This window comes from Copadichromis virginalis, linkage group LG15, assembly GCF_057382275.1.
Source record: "Copadichromis virginalis isolate Kocher_CV1m ecotype Utaka linkage group LG15, C_Virginalis_male_GT1.1, whole genome shotgun sequence".
NCBI classification, from domain to species: Eukaryota; Metazoa; Chordata; class Actinopteri; order Cichliformes; family Cichlidae; genus Copadichromis; species Copadichromis virginalis.
The window spans coordinates 32,711,537-32,733,252 of NC_140632.1; the positions used below are offsets into that span (position 1 = coordinate 32,711,537).

Genomic DNA, 21,716 nt, shown 5'->3' on the forward strand with positions numbered 1-21,716 from the left:
GCTCCCCCACATCGAAAGGACCCAGTTGAGGTGCTTCCAGCATTTCACAAGGATGCCTCCTGGGCGCCTTCTCAGTGAGGTGTTCCCGGCAAGTCCCACTGGGAAGAGACCCCGGGGCAGACCCACATTGGAGAGATTGCATGCTTGGAAACGCCTTGGTGTTCTCCCAGACAAACTGGAGGAGGTGGCAGGGGAGAGGGCCTTCCAAACATGAATGTTTGCTTCTGTTACTACCAGAGCCATAATTATCTTGGCCTGCCACTACCTCTTAGTTGCCTCCGGAGTCCCACAAGCCAACCTACCCTAATAGGAGTCCTTATTGGCTCATTTCAACTCAGGTGTAAACACACTCCTAAACCACAAGGAAAGTCTTCCCAGAAGCTTTGAAGCTGTTATAGGGAAAAGGGTAGGCCAATATGTGAAAGCAGATGAGTGAATACTTTTGGCAATATCGTGAACATTCTTGCAGACATGACACAGTTATGAATATAGATATAATGAAGGCAATGTGGGATAACACTTTGATGTTAACCTTACCATTTTCCAATAACAGCAAGCTAACACTGATGTTAGTTCAATGACTAATCCTGAAAATTTCAGCATATAGCAGCAGCTTAGTCAAACCATATACTAACGTTCACGGGCAACTGAATAGTGTCTGTAATTGATAAATCTGTTTCCTAGCAGAGGGGAGACGAGTTGCCCTGTTTATTTAGAGTAAGAAATGCATACTTTATTTGGAAAAGCATAGTGTGGACTCAGCTTTCGACCCAAGACATATATAAAGAATGAAGCACAGCCCTAAGGAAGCTGTGTCAGTGGAATCCATCTGGCTCTACAGCAGCTCAGCTGTGATAGTGTTAAACATCTGGATCCCTGCAGCTCAGTGCCAACTTCAACTCATTATGTTTAATTGAAACATGCAAACAGCGTTTTCTTAAATGCAAAAATTATATAAATAATCTCAAGTATAGTCAAATATCAACTACATAATCTAAACAAAGGCATAAAAATGTACCTTCAGTCTGTCTTTTTGGAAGGTTTTCTGAAATTAATAGCAGACATGTTTTGCGCTGAAAACATGTTATGAGCATGTACACATTAATTAATATTAATATTAATAATATTAATTCAGTGTCTAACCTAACAACCCTCAGGTCAGTGGCTCAGAGTTTAATGGTCCATGTATATGTAAAATGTACATGGACCAAGTACACCCCATCCACCCTTTAGACTCACCCCTGTTTGCTGCAGGTATCACTTCCATATACAATAGAATAGCTGCCGTCAGCCTTCAGTAAGCTGTATAATTTAACAAGTCTAGTATCAGACTAAGTTAACAGGTCATCTGCATCTGTTTTAATACAACTTCTGAAGGCTTACTGCAGATTATTGAATAATCACCCCATTAGAGCACTTTGCTCTCGGACTGCGGGCTTATAACCGCAGCTGGATAACCGCTGCTCATCTACCATCACAATGAACACCGGTGTACCACAAGGCTGTGTGATGAGCCCTTTCCTCTACTCCCTCTTCACCCACGACTGCAGACCTGCTGATGGTTCCAACACCATCATTAAGTTTGCAGATGACACCACGGTGATTGGCCTCATCAGTGACAACGATGAGGCCGCCTACAGGGAGGAGGTGGATCGTCTGGCTGAGTGGTGCGACAGAAACAACCTGCTGCTTAACACCGAGAAGACCAAGGAGCTCATCGTGGACTACAGGAGGAATGCTGACCCACATCCACCCATCCACATTAAGGGGACGGCTGTGGAGCGTGTGAGCAGCTTCAAGTTCCTGGGAGTCCACATCTCCGAGGATCTCACCTGGACGACCAACTGCTCCAAGCTGGTCAAGAAGGCTCACCAGCGCCTCTTCTTCTTGAGGACTCTGAGGAAGAACCACCTGTCCTCAGACATCCTGGTGAACTTCTATCGCTGCACCATCGAGAGCATCCTGACCAACTGTATAACAGTCTGGTACGGGAACTGCTCTGCCTTGGACCAGAAGGCGTTGCAGAGGGTCGTGAAAACTGCCCAGCGCATCGCCGGAGCACCACTTCCTGCCATAAAAGACATCTACAGGAAGCGGTGTCTGAAAAGGGCTGGGAAAATCATCAAAGACCCCAGTCACCCATCACATGGACTCTTCACCCTCCTGCCCTCTGGGAGGCGCCACAGGAGCCTCCGGACTAAGACCACCAGGTACCGGAACAGCTTCTTCCCCACAGCTGTCAGACTCCTGAACTCTGCCTCCTGACATCTGACCCACGTTAAACTCATGGACTGAACATACACACACCCACAATGGACAACTGTACCCTCAAACACAATAATAACATGGAGTGAACCACCACTCACAACCACTAGCACTTTATATAGCCTCTGTAGGAATTATATCTCACTTATCTTAACTGCACTACTGTATAGCTCTGTGTAAATAATCATTCTGTACATTCGATAATCTTTAATCCTACAACTGTTTACAACTTGCATAGTTCCCATTTCTGTATAGCTGTATATCCCAGATTCTGTAAAGTTATTTATTTCATATTCTGTATAGTTTTTCATATTTATATCCTGTTCATATCCTGTACATAGCTTGTACTCACTACAGCCTGTACATACTTATAGTTATAGAATATTCACAACATACTTCATACCGTGTACATTATAACATACCATAATAGACCCATTTCTGTAATATACTCACATATCTATATTATTGCTAATATATATCGTAATATATCTATATCACTAAAGCACTTCTGGATGGATGCAAACTGCATTTCGTTGCCCTGTACCTGTGCATGTGCAATGACAATAAAGTTGAATTCTATTCTATTCTATTCTATTACATGTGGTTCCTAGAGTATGAGCAGAATGAGAGACAGCGAGCCTTCAGTTTTCAGGCCCCTCTTCTGTTAAACCAGCTTCAAATTTGGATTCATCAGACAAAATAAACAGGAGAAGCTACAGAGTTTGCTTTTCTTCTCGTTGGAGTTTTTTGATCAGGTGTTTTGATGAAAGACTCCCGATAGCTTGTTCCCAGTAAAGGTTTTATTGGTGATTACAGGAATAAGTGCTGCTGTATTGGATGCTAGAAACACGTTTTCATTCACTCAACTTGAGCTAATCATCTTGGTAACAGCTCTGCCTCTTTACTCTTCGCAGTATGTAAACAGACTCCAGCTCCATGTTACACTATGCCAACGTCATCAGCACTGCTGCTGTTGTGCTATCAGTGTTTTTGTTTTGTGTTTGGTTATGTGGGCTTAACATTGTCAGACTTTTTATTCACTTGCTGCTCCTAAATATTTATATTGAAGGTCTGTTTTTAGGTGCAAATGTAGGTGAAATGTTCATGATTGTTAAACAAATCGATGCACTACAGAGCCATGTTTTAAACTATGCATCAAAGCAAAACATTTGTGTCCAATTTTTTTTAAATCAAAATATTCTAATTACTTGATGAATCGTTATAGTCCTACCCAAGACAGAACCACCATGAGCACTTGCTGCTTTGTATTTTCTCAGTCTCAAAGGAATACCATGATCTACATGGAACCAAGATGGCGCCGCGTATGGTCGCCCTGGTGCTTCAGTGCGTTACTTTTGTTTGGTTTTTGTGCATTTCTTCTGTGTCTGGGCACTCCTCTGGATACTCGTACACCAGAGAAGAGCTCCTTAACTACAGGACTACAACGCCTGTGGATTTATTTCCAATATTTGTCGCATCTGCGGCAGATTTACTGCTGACTCTGACCAGGAAAGCGAGACGCCGAAAGAGAGGGAAGCGAGCCGGCGCACTCGTGCGTTTGAGGAGACGCGGACTGCGAACTGCTCTTCCTGGGATCTTCCTTTCTAATGTACGCTCACTCGGGAATAAGATTGACGAACTGGCCCTGATGAGAAGCATGAACAGAGACTTTGCCTCCTCCTGTGTCTTATGTTTTACGGAGTCGTGGCTCAGTGAGAACATCCCAGACTGCGCGCTCAAGCTGGAGGGCTTCCATCTGCTGCGCGCGGACCGGCAGGCCGCTCTCTCCGGTAAGTCCAAAGGTGGAGGGGTCTGCTTCTACATCAATAGTGGCTGGTGCACAGATGTAACAGTGATTGCTCAGCACTGCTCTTCCTCTCTGGAATATCTTTTTATCCACTGCAAACCATTTTATTCTCCGCGGGAGTTTGCTTCATTCATCCTGGCCGCTGTTTACATCCCGCCAGACGCAGATGCGCAGGCAGCTCAGTGCGCACTCGCGGAGCAGATACTGCACATGGAGCGGACATTCCCGGACTCTCTCATCATTGCTCTTGGGGACTTTAACAAAGCCAATCTGAGCCATGAGGTTCCCAAATACAAGCAGTATATTAAATGCCAGACCAGAGAGGAGAGGACATTAGACCACTGTTACAGCACGATCAGCGGGGCCTATCGCGCGGTGCCCCGCGCTTCACTCGGACTTTCTGACCACGTTATGATCCACCTAATCCCCGCGTACAGACAGAGGCTGAAGCTCTCCAAACCTGTCGTGAGGACTAAAAAACTGTGGAGCAACGAGGCTGTGGAGGAGCTTCGCACGTGTTTGGAGTCTACAGACTGGGACACAATGAAGGCTGCTGCTAACAGCTTGGACAAGTTTACGGACACTGTCACCTCCTATATCCACTTCTGTGAGGACAGCATTGTGCCATCACGCACCAGGGTGAGTTATAACAATGACAAACCCTGGTTTACTCCTAAACTCAAAAAGCTGTGGCTGGAAAAGAGAAAGGCGTTCAGAAGCGGAGACAGGGACTGCTACAGAGAGGCCAAGTACAAGTTCACTAAAGAAGTGGACATTGCTAAACATCAGCACTCTGAGAAGATGCAGCAGCAGATCTCAGAGAATGACTCGGCCTCTGTGTGGAAAGGTTTTAGGAATATCACAAACTACAAGCCTAAAACCCCCCACTCCACTGATGACTTGCTCTTAGCCAACACCCTTAACGACTTCTACTGCCGTTTTGACGAGCCATCAGGCAGCCTTCACACCTCCAACGGCCCCAACAATAGAGGCACTTTGGACACTAATTCCCCCACCTCTCCCCCCTCCATAGAGCCATCACCACCTTCAAACTGTTCACCTACAACACCCCCCTCCTCACCCCACACAAAAGAGGATTTCACACCACCTCCTCCCACCACAACTCTTCATATTCATGAAGCAGATGTGAGGAAGCAGTTTAAGAACCTGAATGCTCGGAAAGCTCCCGGCCCAGACGGCGTGTCTCCTGCCACCCTCAGACACTGTGCAAACGAGCTGGCCCCAGTGTTTTCTGGCATTTTCAACTCCTCACTGCAGGCATGTCATGTGCCTGCCTGCTTCAAGTCCTCCACCATAATCCCTGTCCCCAAGAAACCTAGGATCACTGGATTAAATGACTACAGACCCGTGGCTCTGACATCTGTGGTCATGAAGTCTTTTGAGCGCCTAGTTCTCTCCCATCTCAGGACCCTCACGGCCCCCCTCCTGGACCCCCTGCAGTTTGCATATAGAGCCAACAGGTCTGTAGACGACGCCATCAACATGGCCCTACACTTCATCCTGCAGCATCTGGACTCCCCAGGAACCTACGCCAGGATCCTGTTTGTGGACTTCAGCTCTGCCTTCAACACCATCCTTCCAGACCATCTCCGAGACAAGCTTTCCCAGATGAATGTGCCTGATCCCATCTGCCGGTGGATCACTGACTTCCTGACGGACAGGAAGCAGCATGTGAGGCTGGGAAAGAATGTCTCGGACTCCCGGACCATCAGCACCGGCTCCCCTCAGGGCTGTGTTCTTTCTCCTCTGCTCTTCTCCCTGTACACCAACTGCTGCACCTCCACCCACCAGTCTGTCAATCTAATCAAGTTTGCAGATGACACCACCGTTATTGGGCTCATCTCTGACGGGGATGAGTCTGCCTACAGGAGGGAGGTTGAACGTCTGGTGTCCTGGTGCAGCCACAACAACCTGGTGCTGAATGCCCAGAAGACAGTGGAGATTATTGTGGACTTCAGGAAGCACACAGCCCCACTCCCCCCCATCATCCTGACTGACACCCCCATCACCTCTGTGGACTCATTCCGCTTCCTGGGTACCACCATCACTCAGGACCTGAAGTGGGAGCCCACCATCACCTCCGTCATCAAGAAAGCCCAGCAGAGGATGTACTTCCTGAGGCAGCTGAAGAAATTCAACCTGCCAACACGGACGATGATGCAGTTCTACACTGCAATCATCGAGTCCATCCTCACCTCCTCCATCACCGTGTGGTACGCTGGAGCCACTATCAGGGACAAACAGAGACTGCAGCGTGTTGTGCGCTCTGCTGAGAAGGTGATTGGCTGCAGACTCCCATCTCTGCAGGACCTGTACACCTCCAGGACATTGCGGCGTGCAGCTCGGATCTCAGCTGACCCTTCTCACCCTGGACACAGTCTGTTTGACCTGCTCCCCTCAGGCAGGAGGCTCCGGTCCATTCGCACCAGAACCTCCCGCCATAAGAACAGTTTCTTCCCCTCTGCTGTTGGACACATGAACAATAACCATATGACTGTTCCCACCACTAACACATGACCCTACGCTGTGTCACTGCATCATTCCATGTTTGGCACTGATCACCACCTGCACTCATGTATATATCTTTCTACGTAGCACTCTTAATTCTTATTCTCATGTATATATCTCATGTATAGCTCATGCACATATCTTTCTACGTAGCACTTTTAATTCTTATCCCTACTTTTATTTTTTCATGTCTATTTAAGTGCTATTTATGACACTATTTAAGTGCTATTTATGACACTATGTTTGCACTGAAGCACCGCAGCAATTTCCTAATGTTGTAAACCTGCTCAACATTTGGCAATAAACCCCTTTCTGATTCTGATTCTGATACATCTGGTGTTCAGTAAGGACAAAGTTCTGTCTCTGCCGCCACACTGCCCATTTGACTGTGCCATCAACCTTCTACCAGGAGTCACACTACCCACCAGTAGTTTATACAACCTCTCTCAGCCAGAAAGAGAGGCCATGGAAAAATACACGGAAATGCTTAGCAGCAAGAATCATCCAGCCATCTTCTGCTCTGGTTACTGTTAGGGTTTTTTTTATTGCCAAACCAAAAAACATGACACTGATGCCTTTTTCCACTTGTACCTACTTGGCTCAACTTCGCCTGACTCAACTTGATTTGACTGGGTTTTTAGGGTTTTCCATTAAGGGGTACCACTTGGTACCAGGTACTTTTTTAGCACCTGTTCTGATAGGTTCCAAGTGAATTGAGTCCATCCAAAAATGTGACGTCAACAGACTCCATGCCATAAATTGCCCAGTCAATCGCGTTACTCGATGATTCGTGAGTGTGATTCCTATATAGAAATCAAAAACCAACATTTTTGAAACCCAAAAGTGAAGGAAATGGCTGCACAAAATCCAAGATCGTGGTCCCCAAGTCTAACAACAAGCCATAGACTTAGCAGAAGGTATACCATCTCAGCTTGAGTCGAGTCAAGCCGAGTAGGTACTAGTGTAAAATAAGCTTAAGACCTTGTATAGATTAACATGGAGTTAATCAGAGCAGATCACCATTAAAAATAAATACCCACTCCCTCTCATCAGCTCAGCATTCAAACCATTACACAGAGCCAACATTTTCATAAAACTGGACTTGCCTACCACCTGCTTAGACTCACAGAATGATGGGTGGAAAACTGTTTTTAACACTCCCCTAGGACAGTTTGGGTATTTACTGATGTCTTTTGGTTTGACTAACATGGCTCTTAAAAACCATGTGTTAAGTTATTTCTTGGACATGTTTGCTTTCATATATCTTGACAATATTTAGGTCTTGTTCAAATCTCTCAGTAAACACTGCTGTCATATAAACCAAGTCCCCCAAAGGCTGTACATGAAAACTGAAAAGTGAGAATTTCATGTGTAACATTTTTGGAATATGTGTTGATGCAGGTGAAGACAGACCTGGAGAAGACCAAGGCTATGGATGAGTGGCCGCTACCAACCACCCTCCATAACTTCACTCAGACAGATACTGCACTCACCAAACTCATCTCTCCCAAAGTTCCCATCTCTCAGTCCACAGAAATCGACATTGCCTTCCGTAAATTTAAGGAGCGTTTCACACCAGCACCCATCCTGGTCTAACCCAACCCCAAACTTTAGTTCATTGTGGAGTTAAATGCCTCTAGACTCCGATGTCAGTCCAGTCCTGTTCCAATATTCAGGACAAGAAAGTAAGCTTTGCCCCTATAGTTACTTTTCCCGGCTTCTAACACCTGTTCCATGTAATTATGATATTGGAAAATGCAACCTGCTGAAAGTCAGGCTAACCTTTGTGGAAGGGGGTAACTGGAAGGCCTTGATGTTAGGACTTCACACTGGGAAATAACCATCTTATCCAGCAGGTGTTGCAGGTTTTGATTAGATTTTGTCACTTGCTTACCTCCTTATGTAGAGATATTACTGGTCTCCATAGTTTGTTTTTTTGTTTGTTTGTTTGTTTTTTGCCTGTCCCGTTTGGTTCTTTTGCCATCAGAATTATTGTCTAAAGGCAAAGAAAGATGCCCAACGGATTTACTTTACCAAATGGACCATCCCGGCCTTGCCGTATTGGTCTATTTGATTTCACCTTTGATTCAAATCAAATGGTCTCCATAGTTAATAGGTCCACTATTATTCTGTCTTCCTGGAGTTTAAACTTATCTTGGATAGCGTATGGTCACAACTCACTAATGTTATCTGGTACAGAACTCTTCCCATTTGAGATATCCTTAGCTTACCAGCATTCATTAGTCCCAGCTCAGGAAAAGGATTTGGTCACACCATCTGTGCAGCAGCCCCTGCACAGATGCAGATGGATTTGAAAATATAACTGAATAGCACAGGACAATGAGCCCAAACACACCTCCAGGCTGTGCAAGGGCTATTTGACCAAGAAGGAGAGTGATTGAGTGCTGCACCATGGCCTCTACAGTCTCCAGACCTAAAACCAATCAAGACGGTTTGGGATTATACGGACTGCAGAGTGAAGGCAAAAGGGCCAACAAGTGCTCAGCGTCTCTGGGAACTCCTTCAAGACTGTTGGAAAACCATTTCAGGTGACGACCTCATGAAGCTCATCGAGAGAATGCCAAGAGTGTGCAAAGTAGTAATCAAAGCAAGGGGTTGCTATTTTGAAGAATCCAAAATATAAAACATGTTTTGAGTTATGTCACACTTTTTTGTTTACTACATAATTCCATATGTGTTCATTCGTGGTCTTGATGCCTTCAGTGAGAATCTACAATGTAAATAGTCCTGTGTCCAAACTTTTGACTGGTAGTGTACATAATTGTATCACTTACCTTGGTAACGGCTACTTTTGCGCCTTTGTTGATAAGCTGGACCACACTGTCAACTTGTCCTTTGTGTGAAGCTACGAGGAGGCGCTCGGAGAGTGCGAGGACCTCCGCTGCATCCCGCTGGTTCATGAAGCAGGGTGCTGTCTCCAGTTGTGGTTGCTGCTGTCTCCAAAAAGCAGCTGTAGAAATGGGCTATGACATGCTCTAACTCATAGTGAGCGCCAGTGCAGACAGAAGTCCCAAAGAAGAGCCCAAGAGGATGCCGTTTATTCTTCTGTTCTTTTGTTTTGTTCTACAACCTCTTCACACTACCAGGGTTCCTCCTCTTCATCCTGACAGCTGTTTGGAAGAGAACTGGAAACAAGCCATAGCAGGTTATCAACCAGGAAAACCAGACAGTGACACCACTATTCTTCAGGTTTCTTGGCCTATGTACATTTCTGGTAGAATCAAGTGAGTTGAACAGAAATAATCTAGTGAGAGCGTAAAACCCCAAAACAGGGGTCAAATTTGATAATTTAATGACTGGTTTGCTGTAGAAACCCTGTACACCAACTGCTGCACCTCCACCCACCAGTCTGTCAAGCTAATCAAGTTCGCAGATGACACCACCGTCATTGGGCTCATCTCGGACGGGGACGAGTCTGCCTACAGGAGGGAGGTTGAACGTCTGGTGTCTTGGTGCAGCCACAACAACCTGGTGCTGAATGCCCAGAAGACAGTGGAGATTATTGTGGACTTCAGGAAGCACACAGCCCCACTCCCCCCCATCATCCTGACTGACACCCCCATCACCTCTGTGGACTCATTCCGCTTCCTGGGTACCACCATCACCCAGGACCTGAAGTGGGAGCCCACCATCACCTCCGTCATCAAGAAAGCCCAGCAGAGGATGTACTTCCTGAGGCAGCTGAAGAAATTCAACCTGCCAACACGGACGATGATGCAATTCTACACTGCAATCATCGAGTCCATCCTCACCTCCTCCATCACCGTGTGGTACGCTGGAGCCACTATCAGGGACAAACAGAGACTGCAGCGTGTTGTGCGCTCTGCTGAGAAGGTGATTGGCTGCAGACTCCCATCTCTGCAGGACCTGTACACCTCCAGGACACTGCGGCGTGCAGCCCGGATCTCAGCTGACCCTTCTCACCCTGGACACAGTCTGTTTGACCTGCTCCCCTCAGGCAGGAGGCTCCGGTCCATTCGCACCAGAACCTCTCGCCACAAGAACAGTTTCTTCCCCTCTGCTGTTGGACACATGAACAATAACCACATGATTGTCCCCGCCACTAACACATGACCCTACGCTGTGTCACTGCATCATTTCATGTTTGGCACTGATCACCACCTGCACTCATGTATATATCTTTCTACGTAGCACTCATAATTCTTATTCTCATGTATATATCTCATGTATATCTCATGCACATATCTTTCTTTCTACATAGCACTTTAATTCTTATTGTCTGCACTGAAGCACCGCAGCAATTTCCTAATGTTGTAAACCTCAACATCTGGCAATAAACCCATTCTGATTCTGATTCTGAGAAGCAAGCCCTTAATACACACTGAAACTAGCTCAAACAGCTGTAAACTAAATGAATATTTAAGTTTTCAAACATTACTTAAATTAACTTTCTTTACATATGTCACTGGAAAGAAAGTCACACAATAAATCTGATTTAAAAAAATTAAATAGGGCTGCACTGATCCATACAGTATTTTACATAAAAAGAAGGTAAAAGATATAGAAACACAAAAGAGCTGTAGAGATTAAACAATAAAAAAGGACATAAAAAGTAGCTAAAAAACACAGTCAACACCTTACACTGGGTCAAAGTCAGGGAGTAAAACTGTGTTTTTAAACGTCATTTCGAAACAGCCTGCCCGATGTACAATGGTAAATAATTCCATAATTTTGGGGCTGCAACTGCAAAAGTTCTGTCACCTCTGAGTTTGTGTTGCATTTTTGTACCAAGCAAAAGGATCTGGTCTGCTGACCTGAGAGCAAGAGACAGGACATGTGGGCGCAGCGGTTCAGACAGATAAAATGGGGCACAACCATTAGAGAGACTTAAAGACAAATAAAACAATTTTAAAATGGACTGGTAAAACACTTGAAGCTAAAATCTGAGTGATGTGCTCCCGCTTGCTTGCACTAGATAAAAAAAATCGAGCAGCAGCATTTTGCACAAGCTGAAGGTGAGCAATGGAGGCTTGGTGGATTCCTATAAAAACAATCCAATACCAATACCTTGGCTTGGTATTACAAATACCAAGTACAGATTTAATATCAATGTTAAATAAATAAGCTACAGTCCTTACTGTAAGGAAGAGTTTGGAAATAATTTTATGTGTAAGCCAAGACCAGTCTCAACTTAAGCAGCTGCAAATCTCTGTAAAATCAAATATAACAAATACATTAAATAACATAAATTTACTGCTCTTTACTAGTAAAATAAATGGCAACATGCCAGACATAAATTAAACGAAAGTCATTTGAGTAATTATGCTGCTGTCATTTAAAGTCATACTACTTACTCTCCTTGTTCCTCCTTGCACACACGTGTTTGAAGGTGATAAGAGAAAACTCAAGCGAAATAACAACTGAGTTGATGACAAAATGTTATGTTACTGCAAGCAGATGTTTCACTAAACCAACATCCCTCTAGCTTCTACATTATTCAATGTTTCTGACCAAACATGATAAGAGAGAAAGTAAATGAACAAGCGAGAGAGTTATGCCAATGAGATGTTATTTGATGATTTTAGTCATGTCAGTCATGTCATAAACAACGTACAAATACAAGTGTTTTAGTAAATGCCTCCAAATTGAAACTTTACTGTTAACTGTCTCTAAGCCAAATTTGTCCTACTAATGGCTGGTGCTGGTGGTGAAGTAAATATAAAAACAACACAGAATTGAATTGTTTGGAATATGAATTGGGTCAGAAACCTAAAATTCCTAATCCTATGCTATAGGCTTTTGCCCTTGCATAAACTCTGTCCTCTGGTAGAAAATTATATCATATCATCTGTGAGGTGTTTATCGGCGCTTAAGTCAGAGCTGCAACGAGCATAATTCACAAGGTCTAACAAGCAAACCACAAATTAACAGCCGGCCAATTCAATTCAATTTTATTTACACAGCGCCAAATCACAGCAACAGTTGTCTCAAGGCACTTTATATTGTGAGGCAGACCCTACAATAATACATACAGAGAAAAACCCAACAATCATATGACCCTCTATGAGCAAGCACTTTGGGTCGAAAGGGGAAAGGGCGAAAAAAGGGGGAGAAAACACCAACATTTTGTATCACACGTCTCATGTCTTTCTGTGTCTAATTTAAAAATCTGATCTTCCAAACTTTTTTTCTTTCTGTCATACACAACAAACAGATTGCTACAACATTTCAATGTTTGTTACATGTAGTTATTTACTTCTTTGCAAGCCAACTCTGCTCAGGTCAGCTGATTGTTGTATTTGCTTAAATAGCAACAGAGACGTTGCCTTCTGGTGGACAAACAATGCAATGTTAACAGTCATAACTTGTTTGAAGGTTTTCTTTTGTCACTTATTGGCCTCTTAAAGGTAAGCTGTCCATGCAATCATAAGAGAACAGCAAACCCTGGAAGCCAGAACGTTTTTCTGTGCTACAGGTGGCACAAGAAATGACATGTTGGAGATGACAACAAATATAAAAAAAAATCTTTGTAACCTTAACCTCAACAACAGAGAAATGTATCACTACACAAAGAAACATGATCAGTAAAATTATTGCACTTTGTGATGATTTCTTTTTACATGGACATCATAAAAGCAATATACAAGCTTGTAACCTACGTTTTAGACAGGAAGTGAGAGAGAGTAAAACAGCATTTCCACTCAGCACTGATTGTACAGCTCTATTCCACAGAGGAAGAGGCATGGTCCATCTGATTCCTGAAGTCTATCTATGATGACAGTCCTATTTTATTTCTTTTTTCCATTACAGGAAACAGCAGAGAATGAGATAACATGGCACAGAAGAGATCAACAGGACCGATGCACCACAGGCCTGCATGGCTAAATCCAGAGAAGAGAGACACTAACTTTTTAGCCTAACTCACACATAAAATATGGCGGTACATAGCTTTCTTTTGCCAGTTCATTCCACCTGACATCATTAGTTTTAATATCACTAAACCTTTGCACAACTGGGCACCTATAAGTTATTTAATGTGTATGATATCTTTTTAACATGCATGTTTGTGTGTATAATTGGGTCATTCGCTGTCCCTCAGGCTATGGCATGTCGATACAGTGGGAGAAATCATTTTTTGATCCCCTACTGTACTTGTAAGTTTGCTCATTTACAAAGAAATTGCTAAAATCTCTCATATTTATGGTAGTTTCCAATAATTGAGAGATGGAGTAACAACCAAAAATCCAGAAAAACACATTCAATTAAAGTTACAAATTGATGTAGATGTCCATGAGGGAAATAAATATTTGATCCTCAAGTAAAACATTGTGGCGCAACGGTAAGATTTTTCTTGTTCTTAGTCACCAGATTTGCACACAGCCAAGGAGAGATTTTGGCCTACTCCTCTTTACAGAGACACTAAATCCTTTATGTTTCTTGTATGCTGCTTTGGAACTCAAAGGTTAAATTCCCTCAACAGATTTTCTATATGATGGAGTTCTGATCTACCTAATGAATAAACTCTATCCTAATTGAAGACAGGAAAGAAAAGTCTGCAAAAACAATGACTGTGTCAATCGACTTCCTTACCAACAAACCACAGTACATTAAGGACTATGTCTGTGAGGTGGTGGTATGCAGCACGGGGCCCCTCAGGGAACATTGCTCCCTCTCTTTCTCTTTACCCTCTATATTTTGCACTTCAAATACAATACGAAATCCAATAAAGTGAACTGGTCACATAACACTCATACTCTGGAAAAGAAGGGGCAAAGTTGGCCCTATCGGCTGGACAAGCTGAGGTCGTTTGGGGCGTGCAGAACATTGCAAAGGACCTTTTACAGCACTGTGATGACTATCAGTTAGATGTCTGCTGGGGAGGTGGTCAGTAAGAGGGACAGAAAATGGCTTAATTATCTGTAGGCATCTGCCTGATTCTGCTCAAAATGCGTCTGTTGTTTTTTCTAGATGTAGATGGGAGTGAGTAGGAATTTTGACATGACCATGAGATGCTTCTCTTTAACATAGCAGGACTTATACCCAAAATCTCCATCTAGTCAGTAATACTGATAACCCATAATCCAGTGGTCCCCAACCCCCCTGGCCACGTACTGGTACCGGTCCGTGAGTCGTTTGGTACCAGGCTGTGAGAGTTGAGGCTTAGGTGTGAAATTTATGGTTTTCAGGGTTTTTATTGCTAACTTGGTTTCCCTGGGTCTTTTCTCGTGGTGTAGTTGTGTGTCTTATTTTGAAAGAAATATTTATGTGTTACCACAGCAACCAGAGAGCATTAAGGGGCAGAGAGGAGGATGTTACTTTCAGTTTAGTTGGCACATTTCAGGAGGACGCTACTAATAAAGTTACACAATTACACAGTGAATTTGCGTTTGTTATTATATTTACAAAATACCACAGTTTTTGTCTTGGTCGTATCATTTTATTCTGTTGTATTTATCCGCGACACCTTAAAGGCTGGTCCGTGAAAATATTGTTTGACATTAAACCGGCCCATGGCGCAAAAACGTTTGGGGACCGCTGCCATAAGCAACATAGATTTGTAGAAACCATGCAGTCTGTTATAAGACTTGGAGGTTTGAAAGTTTCCTTGAAACTTCCCCAAAAAATTAAAATAAGATCACACAAACGGTGGAATGGCAAAGAAAGTTCACAGGCCTATGTCACTACTCTCGGAGGCTGATTGACAGAGGCTGAAAAGAGTGCCAATGCACCATAGTAACATTTGAATGGCTCCCTGCTGCCAGGTGAAACTGAATTAAAAAAGGGGGGAATTCTCTCCCAGACCACATTCCTGTTGATTCTGCTGAAGAGTCTGTTCAGCCAGAGACCCATGCACACAAAGAAGCCTTGGCAGTCACAGTGAGGCTCTTCGCTCACAGCTAGACAACAAAGCTTTTGTGCAAACTTGTAGGAACTCAAAACTGAGTACAAAAAACAAGAAATGCCAAGCCCTCACTTTTCACAGGGGTCAGGGGAGGAAAACCTGCAACCTGCTCACTCCAGAAAAAAACATCCTTCTCATGCACAATCCATGCAAGCTGAATTTCTTAAGTTGAAAAGGGAAAATTATTAAAAGAGATGTAATGCCTGTATTATGAATAAATGTTTGTATGTTATTTCTGTTTTACAATTGTTAATACTGTTTATTGATTACATTACTAATGGGGTATGAAAAGTTGCTTAATCAAGCAAAAAGGTTCTTAAAGGCGGCAATGATGAAGTAAACTGCGACATGTGAGTGAGATGGATGTCAGGAACCCAAAATGAGATGATTAAAAGAATAGCAGTAGTGATAGCTGGAGGCCTCGGGGAAGGGACTGCACAGGGTCATCTAGTGTGTGTCACTACGGGTTAATGCCACATAAGGCCCATTATTTATGTTTTGATTATTTAATTTAAATGTAATAAATAAGTACACAATATTACAATAATTTACTGTGTTCTGGAGTTCTCTGTGTATTTTATGTTTCCTAGTTTAGTTTGGGTTTCTTCAGTATTTCTCGTCTAAGTTGTTATTTGGTCCTGTTCACGTCTTTGTCTTGTCTCTGTGTCCTTCCCTCAGCATTCACCCAGTTAGGTCAGTATTGTCTTCGTGTTTGTCTAGTTCCCTGTTTGCCCAGTCATGTCTCTGGATGCGTGTGTGTCTGGTTTCTCTCGTCCCTCGCTCTCTCTCTCCTTCCTCTGTTCCCTGGGTTCCATCAGTCTGTGTGTCAATGTGTGTGTTCCCTGTACTTCCTGTTTTTCTTCGATAGCCTCCTGTCTGGTGTGCGTCATGTTCAGTTTTGCTTTCACCTGTCGCACTCTCAACTTAGAAAATTACAAAAAGAGATTACAGCCTGCATATTTAGCTTATTAAATAGAAATAGCACTTTGAGACTCTCTGACTCTGAAGGTGAAAACATCAAAAACTCTAGCTGTATTACCTTTGTGCAATGAGGTGGATCATAAACATACAAAAATGAACTTGTGCTCTGAGCCACAACACTGCCCGCTGAACATTCGCCATTATAGTATTTAGGTCATGTGTTATGCTTCTGTGAGTGCTCATATCTGTAAAGTACATCTGTGGAGTCCCATGGTGCTCTGCATGAGCTTTCAATACACAGATACTATATAGCCTGGATTACCAATAGGCGGACCGCGATCATGACACAGACGCCATTCTTTATACCAGACCTTTTACTAGATTTTGACAGACCATTTCTATTTTTCCTATCCTGCACAACATTTCTCATATGCAATAGGGTTATTTTAATCTATGCAGCCTTTTTCTTTGTCTTGTGGTTGTCAATGTTTGTACACAAGAAGCACACATACCAGTCACATACATTAAACTAAACAAGAGTTTTTTAAGGTAAAGAAATGAGATATTCTTTATAGCAAAGTCAGTCACCTGATCCCAAATAACCAAATCAATACAAAACAGAATACAAAGAAAGCCACAAAAAGCAGCAACTGAAGGTGGCAGCAGTAAACGCCTAGCAGGTTATCTCAAGAAAAGAAATACAGCATTTCGTGATATTCATTTGAGCTCTAGACTAAGGCAGTCATTGAGGCCAAAGGATTTTCATCAAAGTATGAAAAACAAAATATCCTTTCTTTTTGTAATATACCTAATATACACTATATTGCCAAAAGTATTCTTTTGTCTGCCTTCATACGCATATAGGGCTGCTCGATATAACGATATATATCGGATGACGATATAAAAACGTCTATCGTTTCATTTTACGCTATCGTTTGTTTCGTGGTGTTGCAAAATAAAGTGTTTACGGCAATATTTTTTCATCGTTTTGATGGTCACTGTAGTGGCTATATTAATTTCTTAAAGTTCTCTCTTTAACCACACTACAGACGGACAAGCGCCTATTTTTATGTGTTGTCGTTAGCAACAACGACGGTAACACCATCGCATGTCCGCTTGTTTATGTTCCACATAAACCTTTCACAATAAAGCTCAAGATCCTATTGAGACTTTTCAAAATAAACTGAATCACGTGAAAGAGAAGATTATTTACGGATGAGAAGTAAAAAAAAAAAAAGACGCCAGGTGCTAAAAAATAAACCTTAGACTCAAACGTTAGAACAGGCTTTTCCCAGCAGCACGCCGTGTAATAAATACTCACAAAGAAAACGGCGGCCGTTACAACTTATGTCTAAAAATGTATCGTTTCATGCATCGGTTAAAACACTCGACTCCAGGTACATGACGCCCAGCTGGAAACACTTCCCGCAAGTCGAGCTGCCCGAGATTGACAGAATTTACAGAAAATGTTACATTTTTGTGATTTATATCGTTATCGGGACGATAGAATTCTTATATCGGGATATGAGATTTTGGTCATATCCCTATACGCAGTGTTGGGAAGGTTACTTTTAAAATGTATTCCATTACAGATTACAGAATACATGCCCCAAAATGTATTCTGTAACGTATTCCGTTATGTTACTCAATGGGAGTAACGTATTCTGAATACTTTGGATTACTTAATATATTATCTTGCTGTTTACAACTACATGAATGTGATTTATTACTATTACTGAAGGTTCGCGGCTCTGAACCATAGTAAAGGGACCTCTGGCTAATACGTCGGGTTCCGTGTCGGGCTTGTAGCCGAAAACTACCTTTACTTTGTTGTCTGGGTCAAGTTTGCTAGCGAGAGACAGAGAGAGGCGTTGAAAGGCTGCTCCAACGGAACTTATTGTTTCGGAGGAAAACACAAACACTGTGTACAGTCGAGTCTTAATAGCTTACTTACAGCTGGGCTCGTCAGGCACTCTTTTTGGCTGCAGTGGTTATTATTATATTTACATGCTTCCAGCTCCCGTTTTTGCTCGGTGACAGCTCGTACTTTTCCTTTTTCTCCCTCCCTCGCTCACAGACACATTACAGGTACGGCAGTCCATTCTCCCTGCAGCACGGACTACACTGCCCATCAGGCTACATTCTTTAGAGCTATGCCTGTAGCATTCTGCCTATTAGCTTACCACACCAACAACAACAAAAAGGCGCTCTTTCACCCAGGAAACACAGAGAGAGAGCGTCACCCTGTAACCATGGCAACCGTAACGCTGCCACCTGGAACAACAGAACAGAGATGCCAAACAAACCCAAACAATCCTGACCCGCCACAATATGAAACAGGAAAGTACCGCCGAGTAATCCATTTATTTCAACAAAGTAACTGTATTCTAAATACCACCTTTTTAAACGGTAACTCTAACGGAATACAGTTACTCATATTTTGTATTTTAAATACAATACAATATTTAAATATGGTACATGTATTCCGTTACTCCCCAACACTGCCTATACGCATATGAATTTGAGTGGCACCCCATTCATATGCTGTTGACCCACACTTTGTAGCTTTAACAATTTTAACTCTTCTGAGAACAGTCATCTCTTGACAAAGTTGAAGACCTGTGCACTAGAGCAGGGCGATATGGCCAAAAATATTTATCACGATATATATTTGAAAATTTGCGATAACGATATAACTGACGATATAATTGATGCGAGACAAAATACAACTCCACAACATTACTAGCGCAAAAAGACAACCTTCCATTTATTTTCACTTAAACAAGAAGCTGGTTTTTATGTACATTAAAGCTTTATAAAAATTTAACAGTGCAAATGCAAATTCCTTGCTGAAAGTTTAACCAAAAGGCATTTCCAGTAGAAATGGGCTGACATATCCTGAGCATAACCATGTATAATATATACTGAAGTTAAAAAGAGGTGCTTTGCAACATTAAACTGCAGTGTGCAGTACGTATTTTTCGGACCATAAGGTGCACGGGATTATAAGGCACATTAAGCGAAACAAAGCAGTCAGATAAATCAAACTTTATTAAACTCATTCTTCTTGCTTCCTCCACTTCTGTACCATTGATTCATTAATGTTGAATTCTCTGGCAGCTGCTCTATTCCCATGTTGTTGCAGTATATTAATGACTAAGCTTGTATTGTGGATGAATTATCTCAGTTGTTCTCCTGACTGAAGTTTGGTCCGTTTACAGCATCCTGCCATGCGATTGCATTTGTCTCTAACCATGAGGAACCTTCACGTTAACTTTTATAAGTGGAAAAGTGTTAGTGTTCGTCCTCCAGCTTCACTGTTTATGTTGTGCTAACATAGCTGTGTCGCTAGCGATCACGTAGCACATCATTATATACCAGCTAGCCCAACTTCAGTAACCCTACAAACGTCACTGCTGTTTAGTTTCCTGTCTTCATTTATGTTGGACGTGATAGCAGAGCTGTACGTTTGATTTTTTTTCAGAAATCTCTCAGTCAGAACATGCAATATCATGCTTAGGTAACTAGCGAAACTAGCGAGCTAACTTCCGCTAGCTTCCTGCTAACTTCTGACTCCGTTAAATGTAATACATTCTGTTTTCATGGATGCCTGGATGTTAAACTTCATAGTTACACCTGGTAAAGCAGCAATACTGATCGTTTTATTAAAGATGAAAGAATTTAGACAGTTTTTAACTCTCAGTAATGCTGCAGTGTTCGTTTGACCTGAAGAGGGGGGTTTAGGACCCAGATTATTCCCAGATTTAAGAGCATCTTAGTCCGACAAATACGACAATAACGACGGCCGCTTGCATGTTCTGCAAAAAAAAAAAGTGCTTTGTCTGTATCTGACGGACAAACACCAAACCAGTTCCACATCGCTGAAGTTGCACCATTTTTACAAACCAATTCTGGTTCATCTGTTTCACTCAACAATCGGCCATGTGCGTATGAAAACAAAGGCACTGCGCATGCGCGTTTTACTCATATTCTATCGCGATATTTCATTTTCCTATCGTTGCCTAACATTATACCGGTATTACCGTGAACGGTATAATATGGCCCAGCCCTACTGTGCACACACTATGTGCCTCAGCATACGCTGATCCTCCTTTGTGAGCAGCAACAAATGACTGGGGAATATTTAGTGGCAAGGAAATTTCACAACTGGACTGGCAAGATGCAAAAGTGGCATCCTATAATGGTACCATGCTTGAATTCACTGAGCTGAGTTTGCACCCCTGTACACCACCTGTCAAAGAGGGCAGGTCCAGAGTGGTGGAGCCCAGACCCTCTACAGCCATATCAGGCTAGGGTGATGTACACAGTGTAGGAGGATTGACCAGCAGAAGCACATTACTAATGGTTAAGCTACTGAAGCCTTACACACCATGATTTTAGGTGTGTGAGTGAGATAAAACACAAAATGAGAAAAGAAAATGTTAACAAATACTCAAGCAACAGCGTTGCCAAACTTTACACCTTAACAGACAGCCGAGGGTCCAAAAGTCACCAAAAGTCACTTTTGTTTATATTGAAAACATGGTAACACAATGTACTACAGCACATTTATCATGTTCAACATATGACAGAAAATAAATATTATTTAAAATCAAAATTAACCTTTAAACATGGCATAAATAACAATTTAATTTATATTGTGATATGTATCAATATCGACTGATTTGAATTTTTTTTTCTCAAATCATTTTCAAGATTTATTTCCATATATACCAGCCCTGCTCCTGAGGACCTCCCCTAGGCCTGGCTCCAGGTTGGCGGTCCAGTAACCCCGTCCCTTACTAAAATGAAGAGGTCCTTCAGGTTTTGTTTTTCCTTAAAGACAAATTATCAAAGGTTTGTTTGTTTTGTGCGCTTCCCTTGTTTATTTGCTTGTTTTAACGTTACAGGAATTTACTTGTTTGCTTGCTTGTGCCAGAATGTCAAGCAAAGATGAGTCAGCTTGGGTTAAAAATAGTTTAAGTTTTAAAAAAGATGCTTTTTTCAAGAGTTACGAAGAAACATAAACTTTAACAAGTATGTCCTGGAGGAAAATACCAGAAACTATGTGCTGTCAAGTGTCTGTTTCAATCTGAAAAGTATCATCCACATGTAGTCGCGAAGAGAAAGCATTATAAAGCATTATAATCAGCTTAGTCGCTGCCGAAAATTTTTGCTTTTTCATGCAGAAACGAGGGCCTAATGCACTGCTGGCTAATCCTGAGGGCAGTCATGCATAAGAACCTTCTATCGTTAATGTTAGGCCAGATGTAACAGTATTTATTTAAATAAATAGTGCAGATAAAAACA

At 42.4% G+C, this 21,716-nt stretch overlaps 1 protein-coding gene across 2 annotated transcripts in view; it reads right to left on the bottom strand.

Annotated features, from left to right (window-relative positions):
* ankrd6b (ankyrin repeat domain 6b) overlaps positions 1–21,716 on the bottom strand; it is a 74,493-nt gene that overhangs the window by 43,979 nt on the left and 8,798 nt on the right. For both annotated transcript variants that reach the window (XM_085432938.1, XM_085432939.1), the window contains exon 2: positions 9,397–9,747. In XM_085432938.1, the coding sequence (XP_085289064.1) occupies positions 9,397–9,522 (126 nt within the window). In that variant the 5' untranslated portion in view covers positions 9,523–9,747. The remainder of the gene's footprint in view (positions 1–9,396; positions 9,748–21,716) is intronic.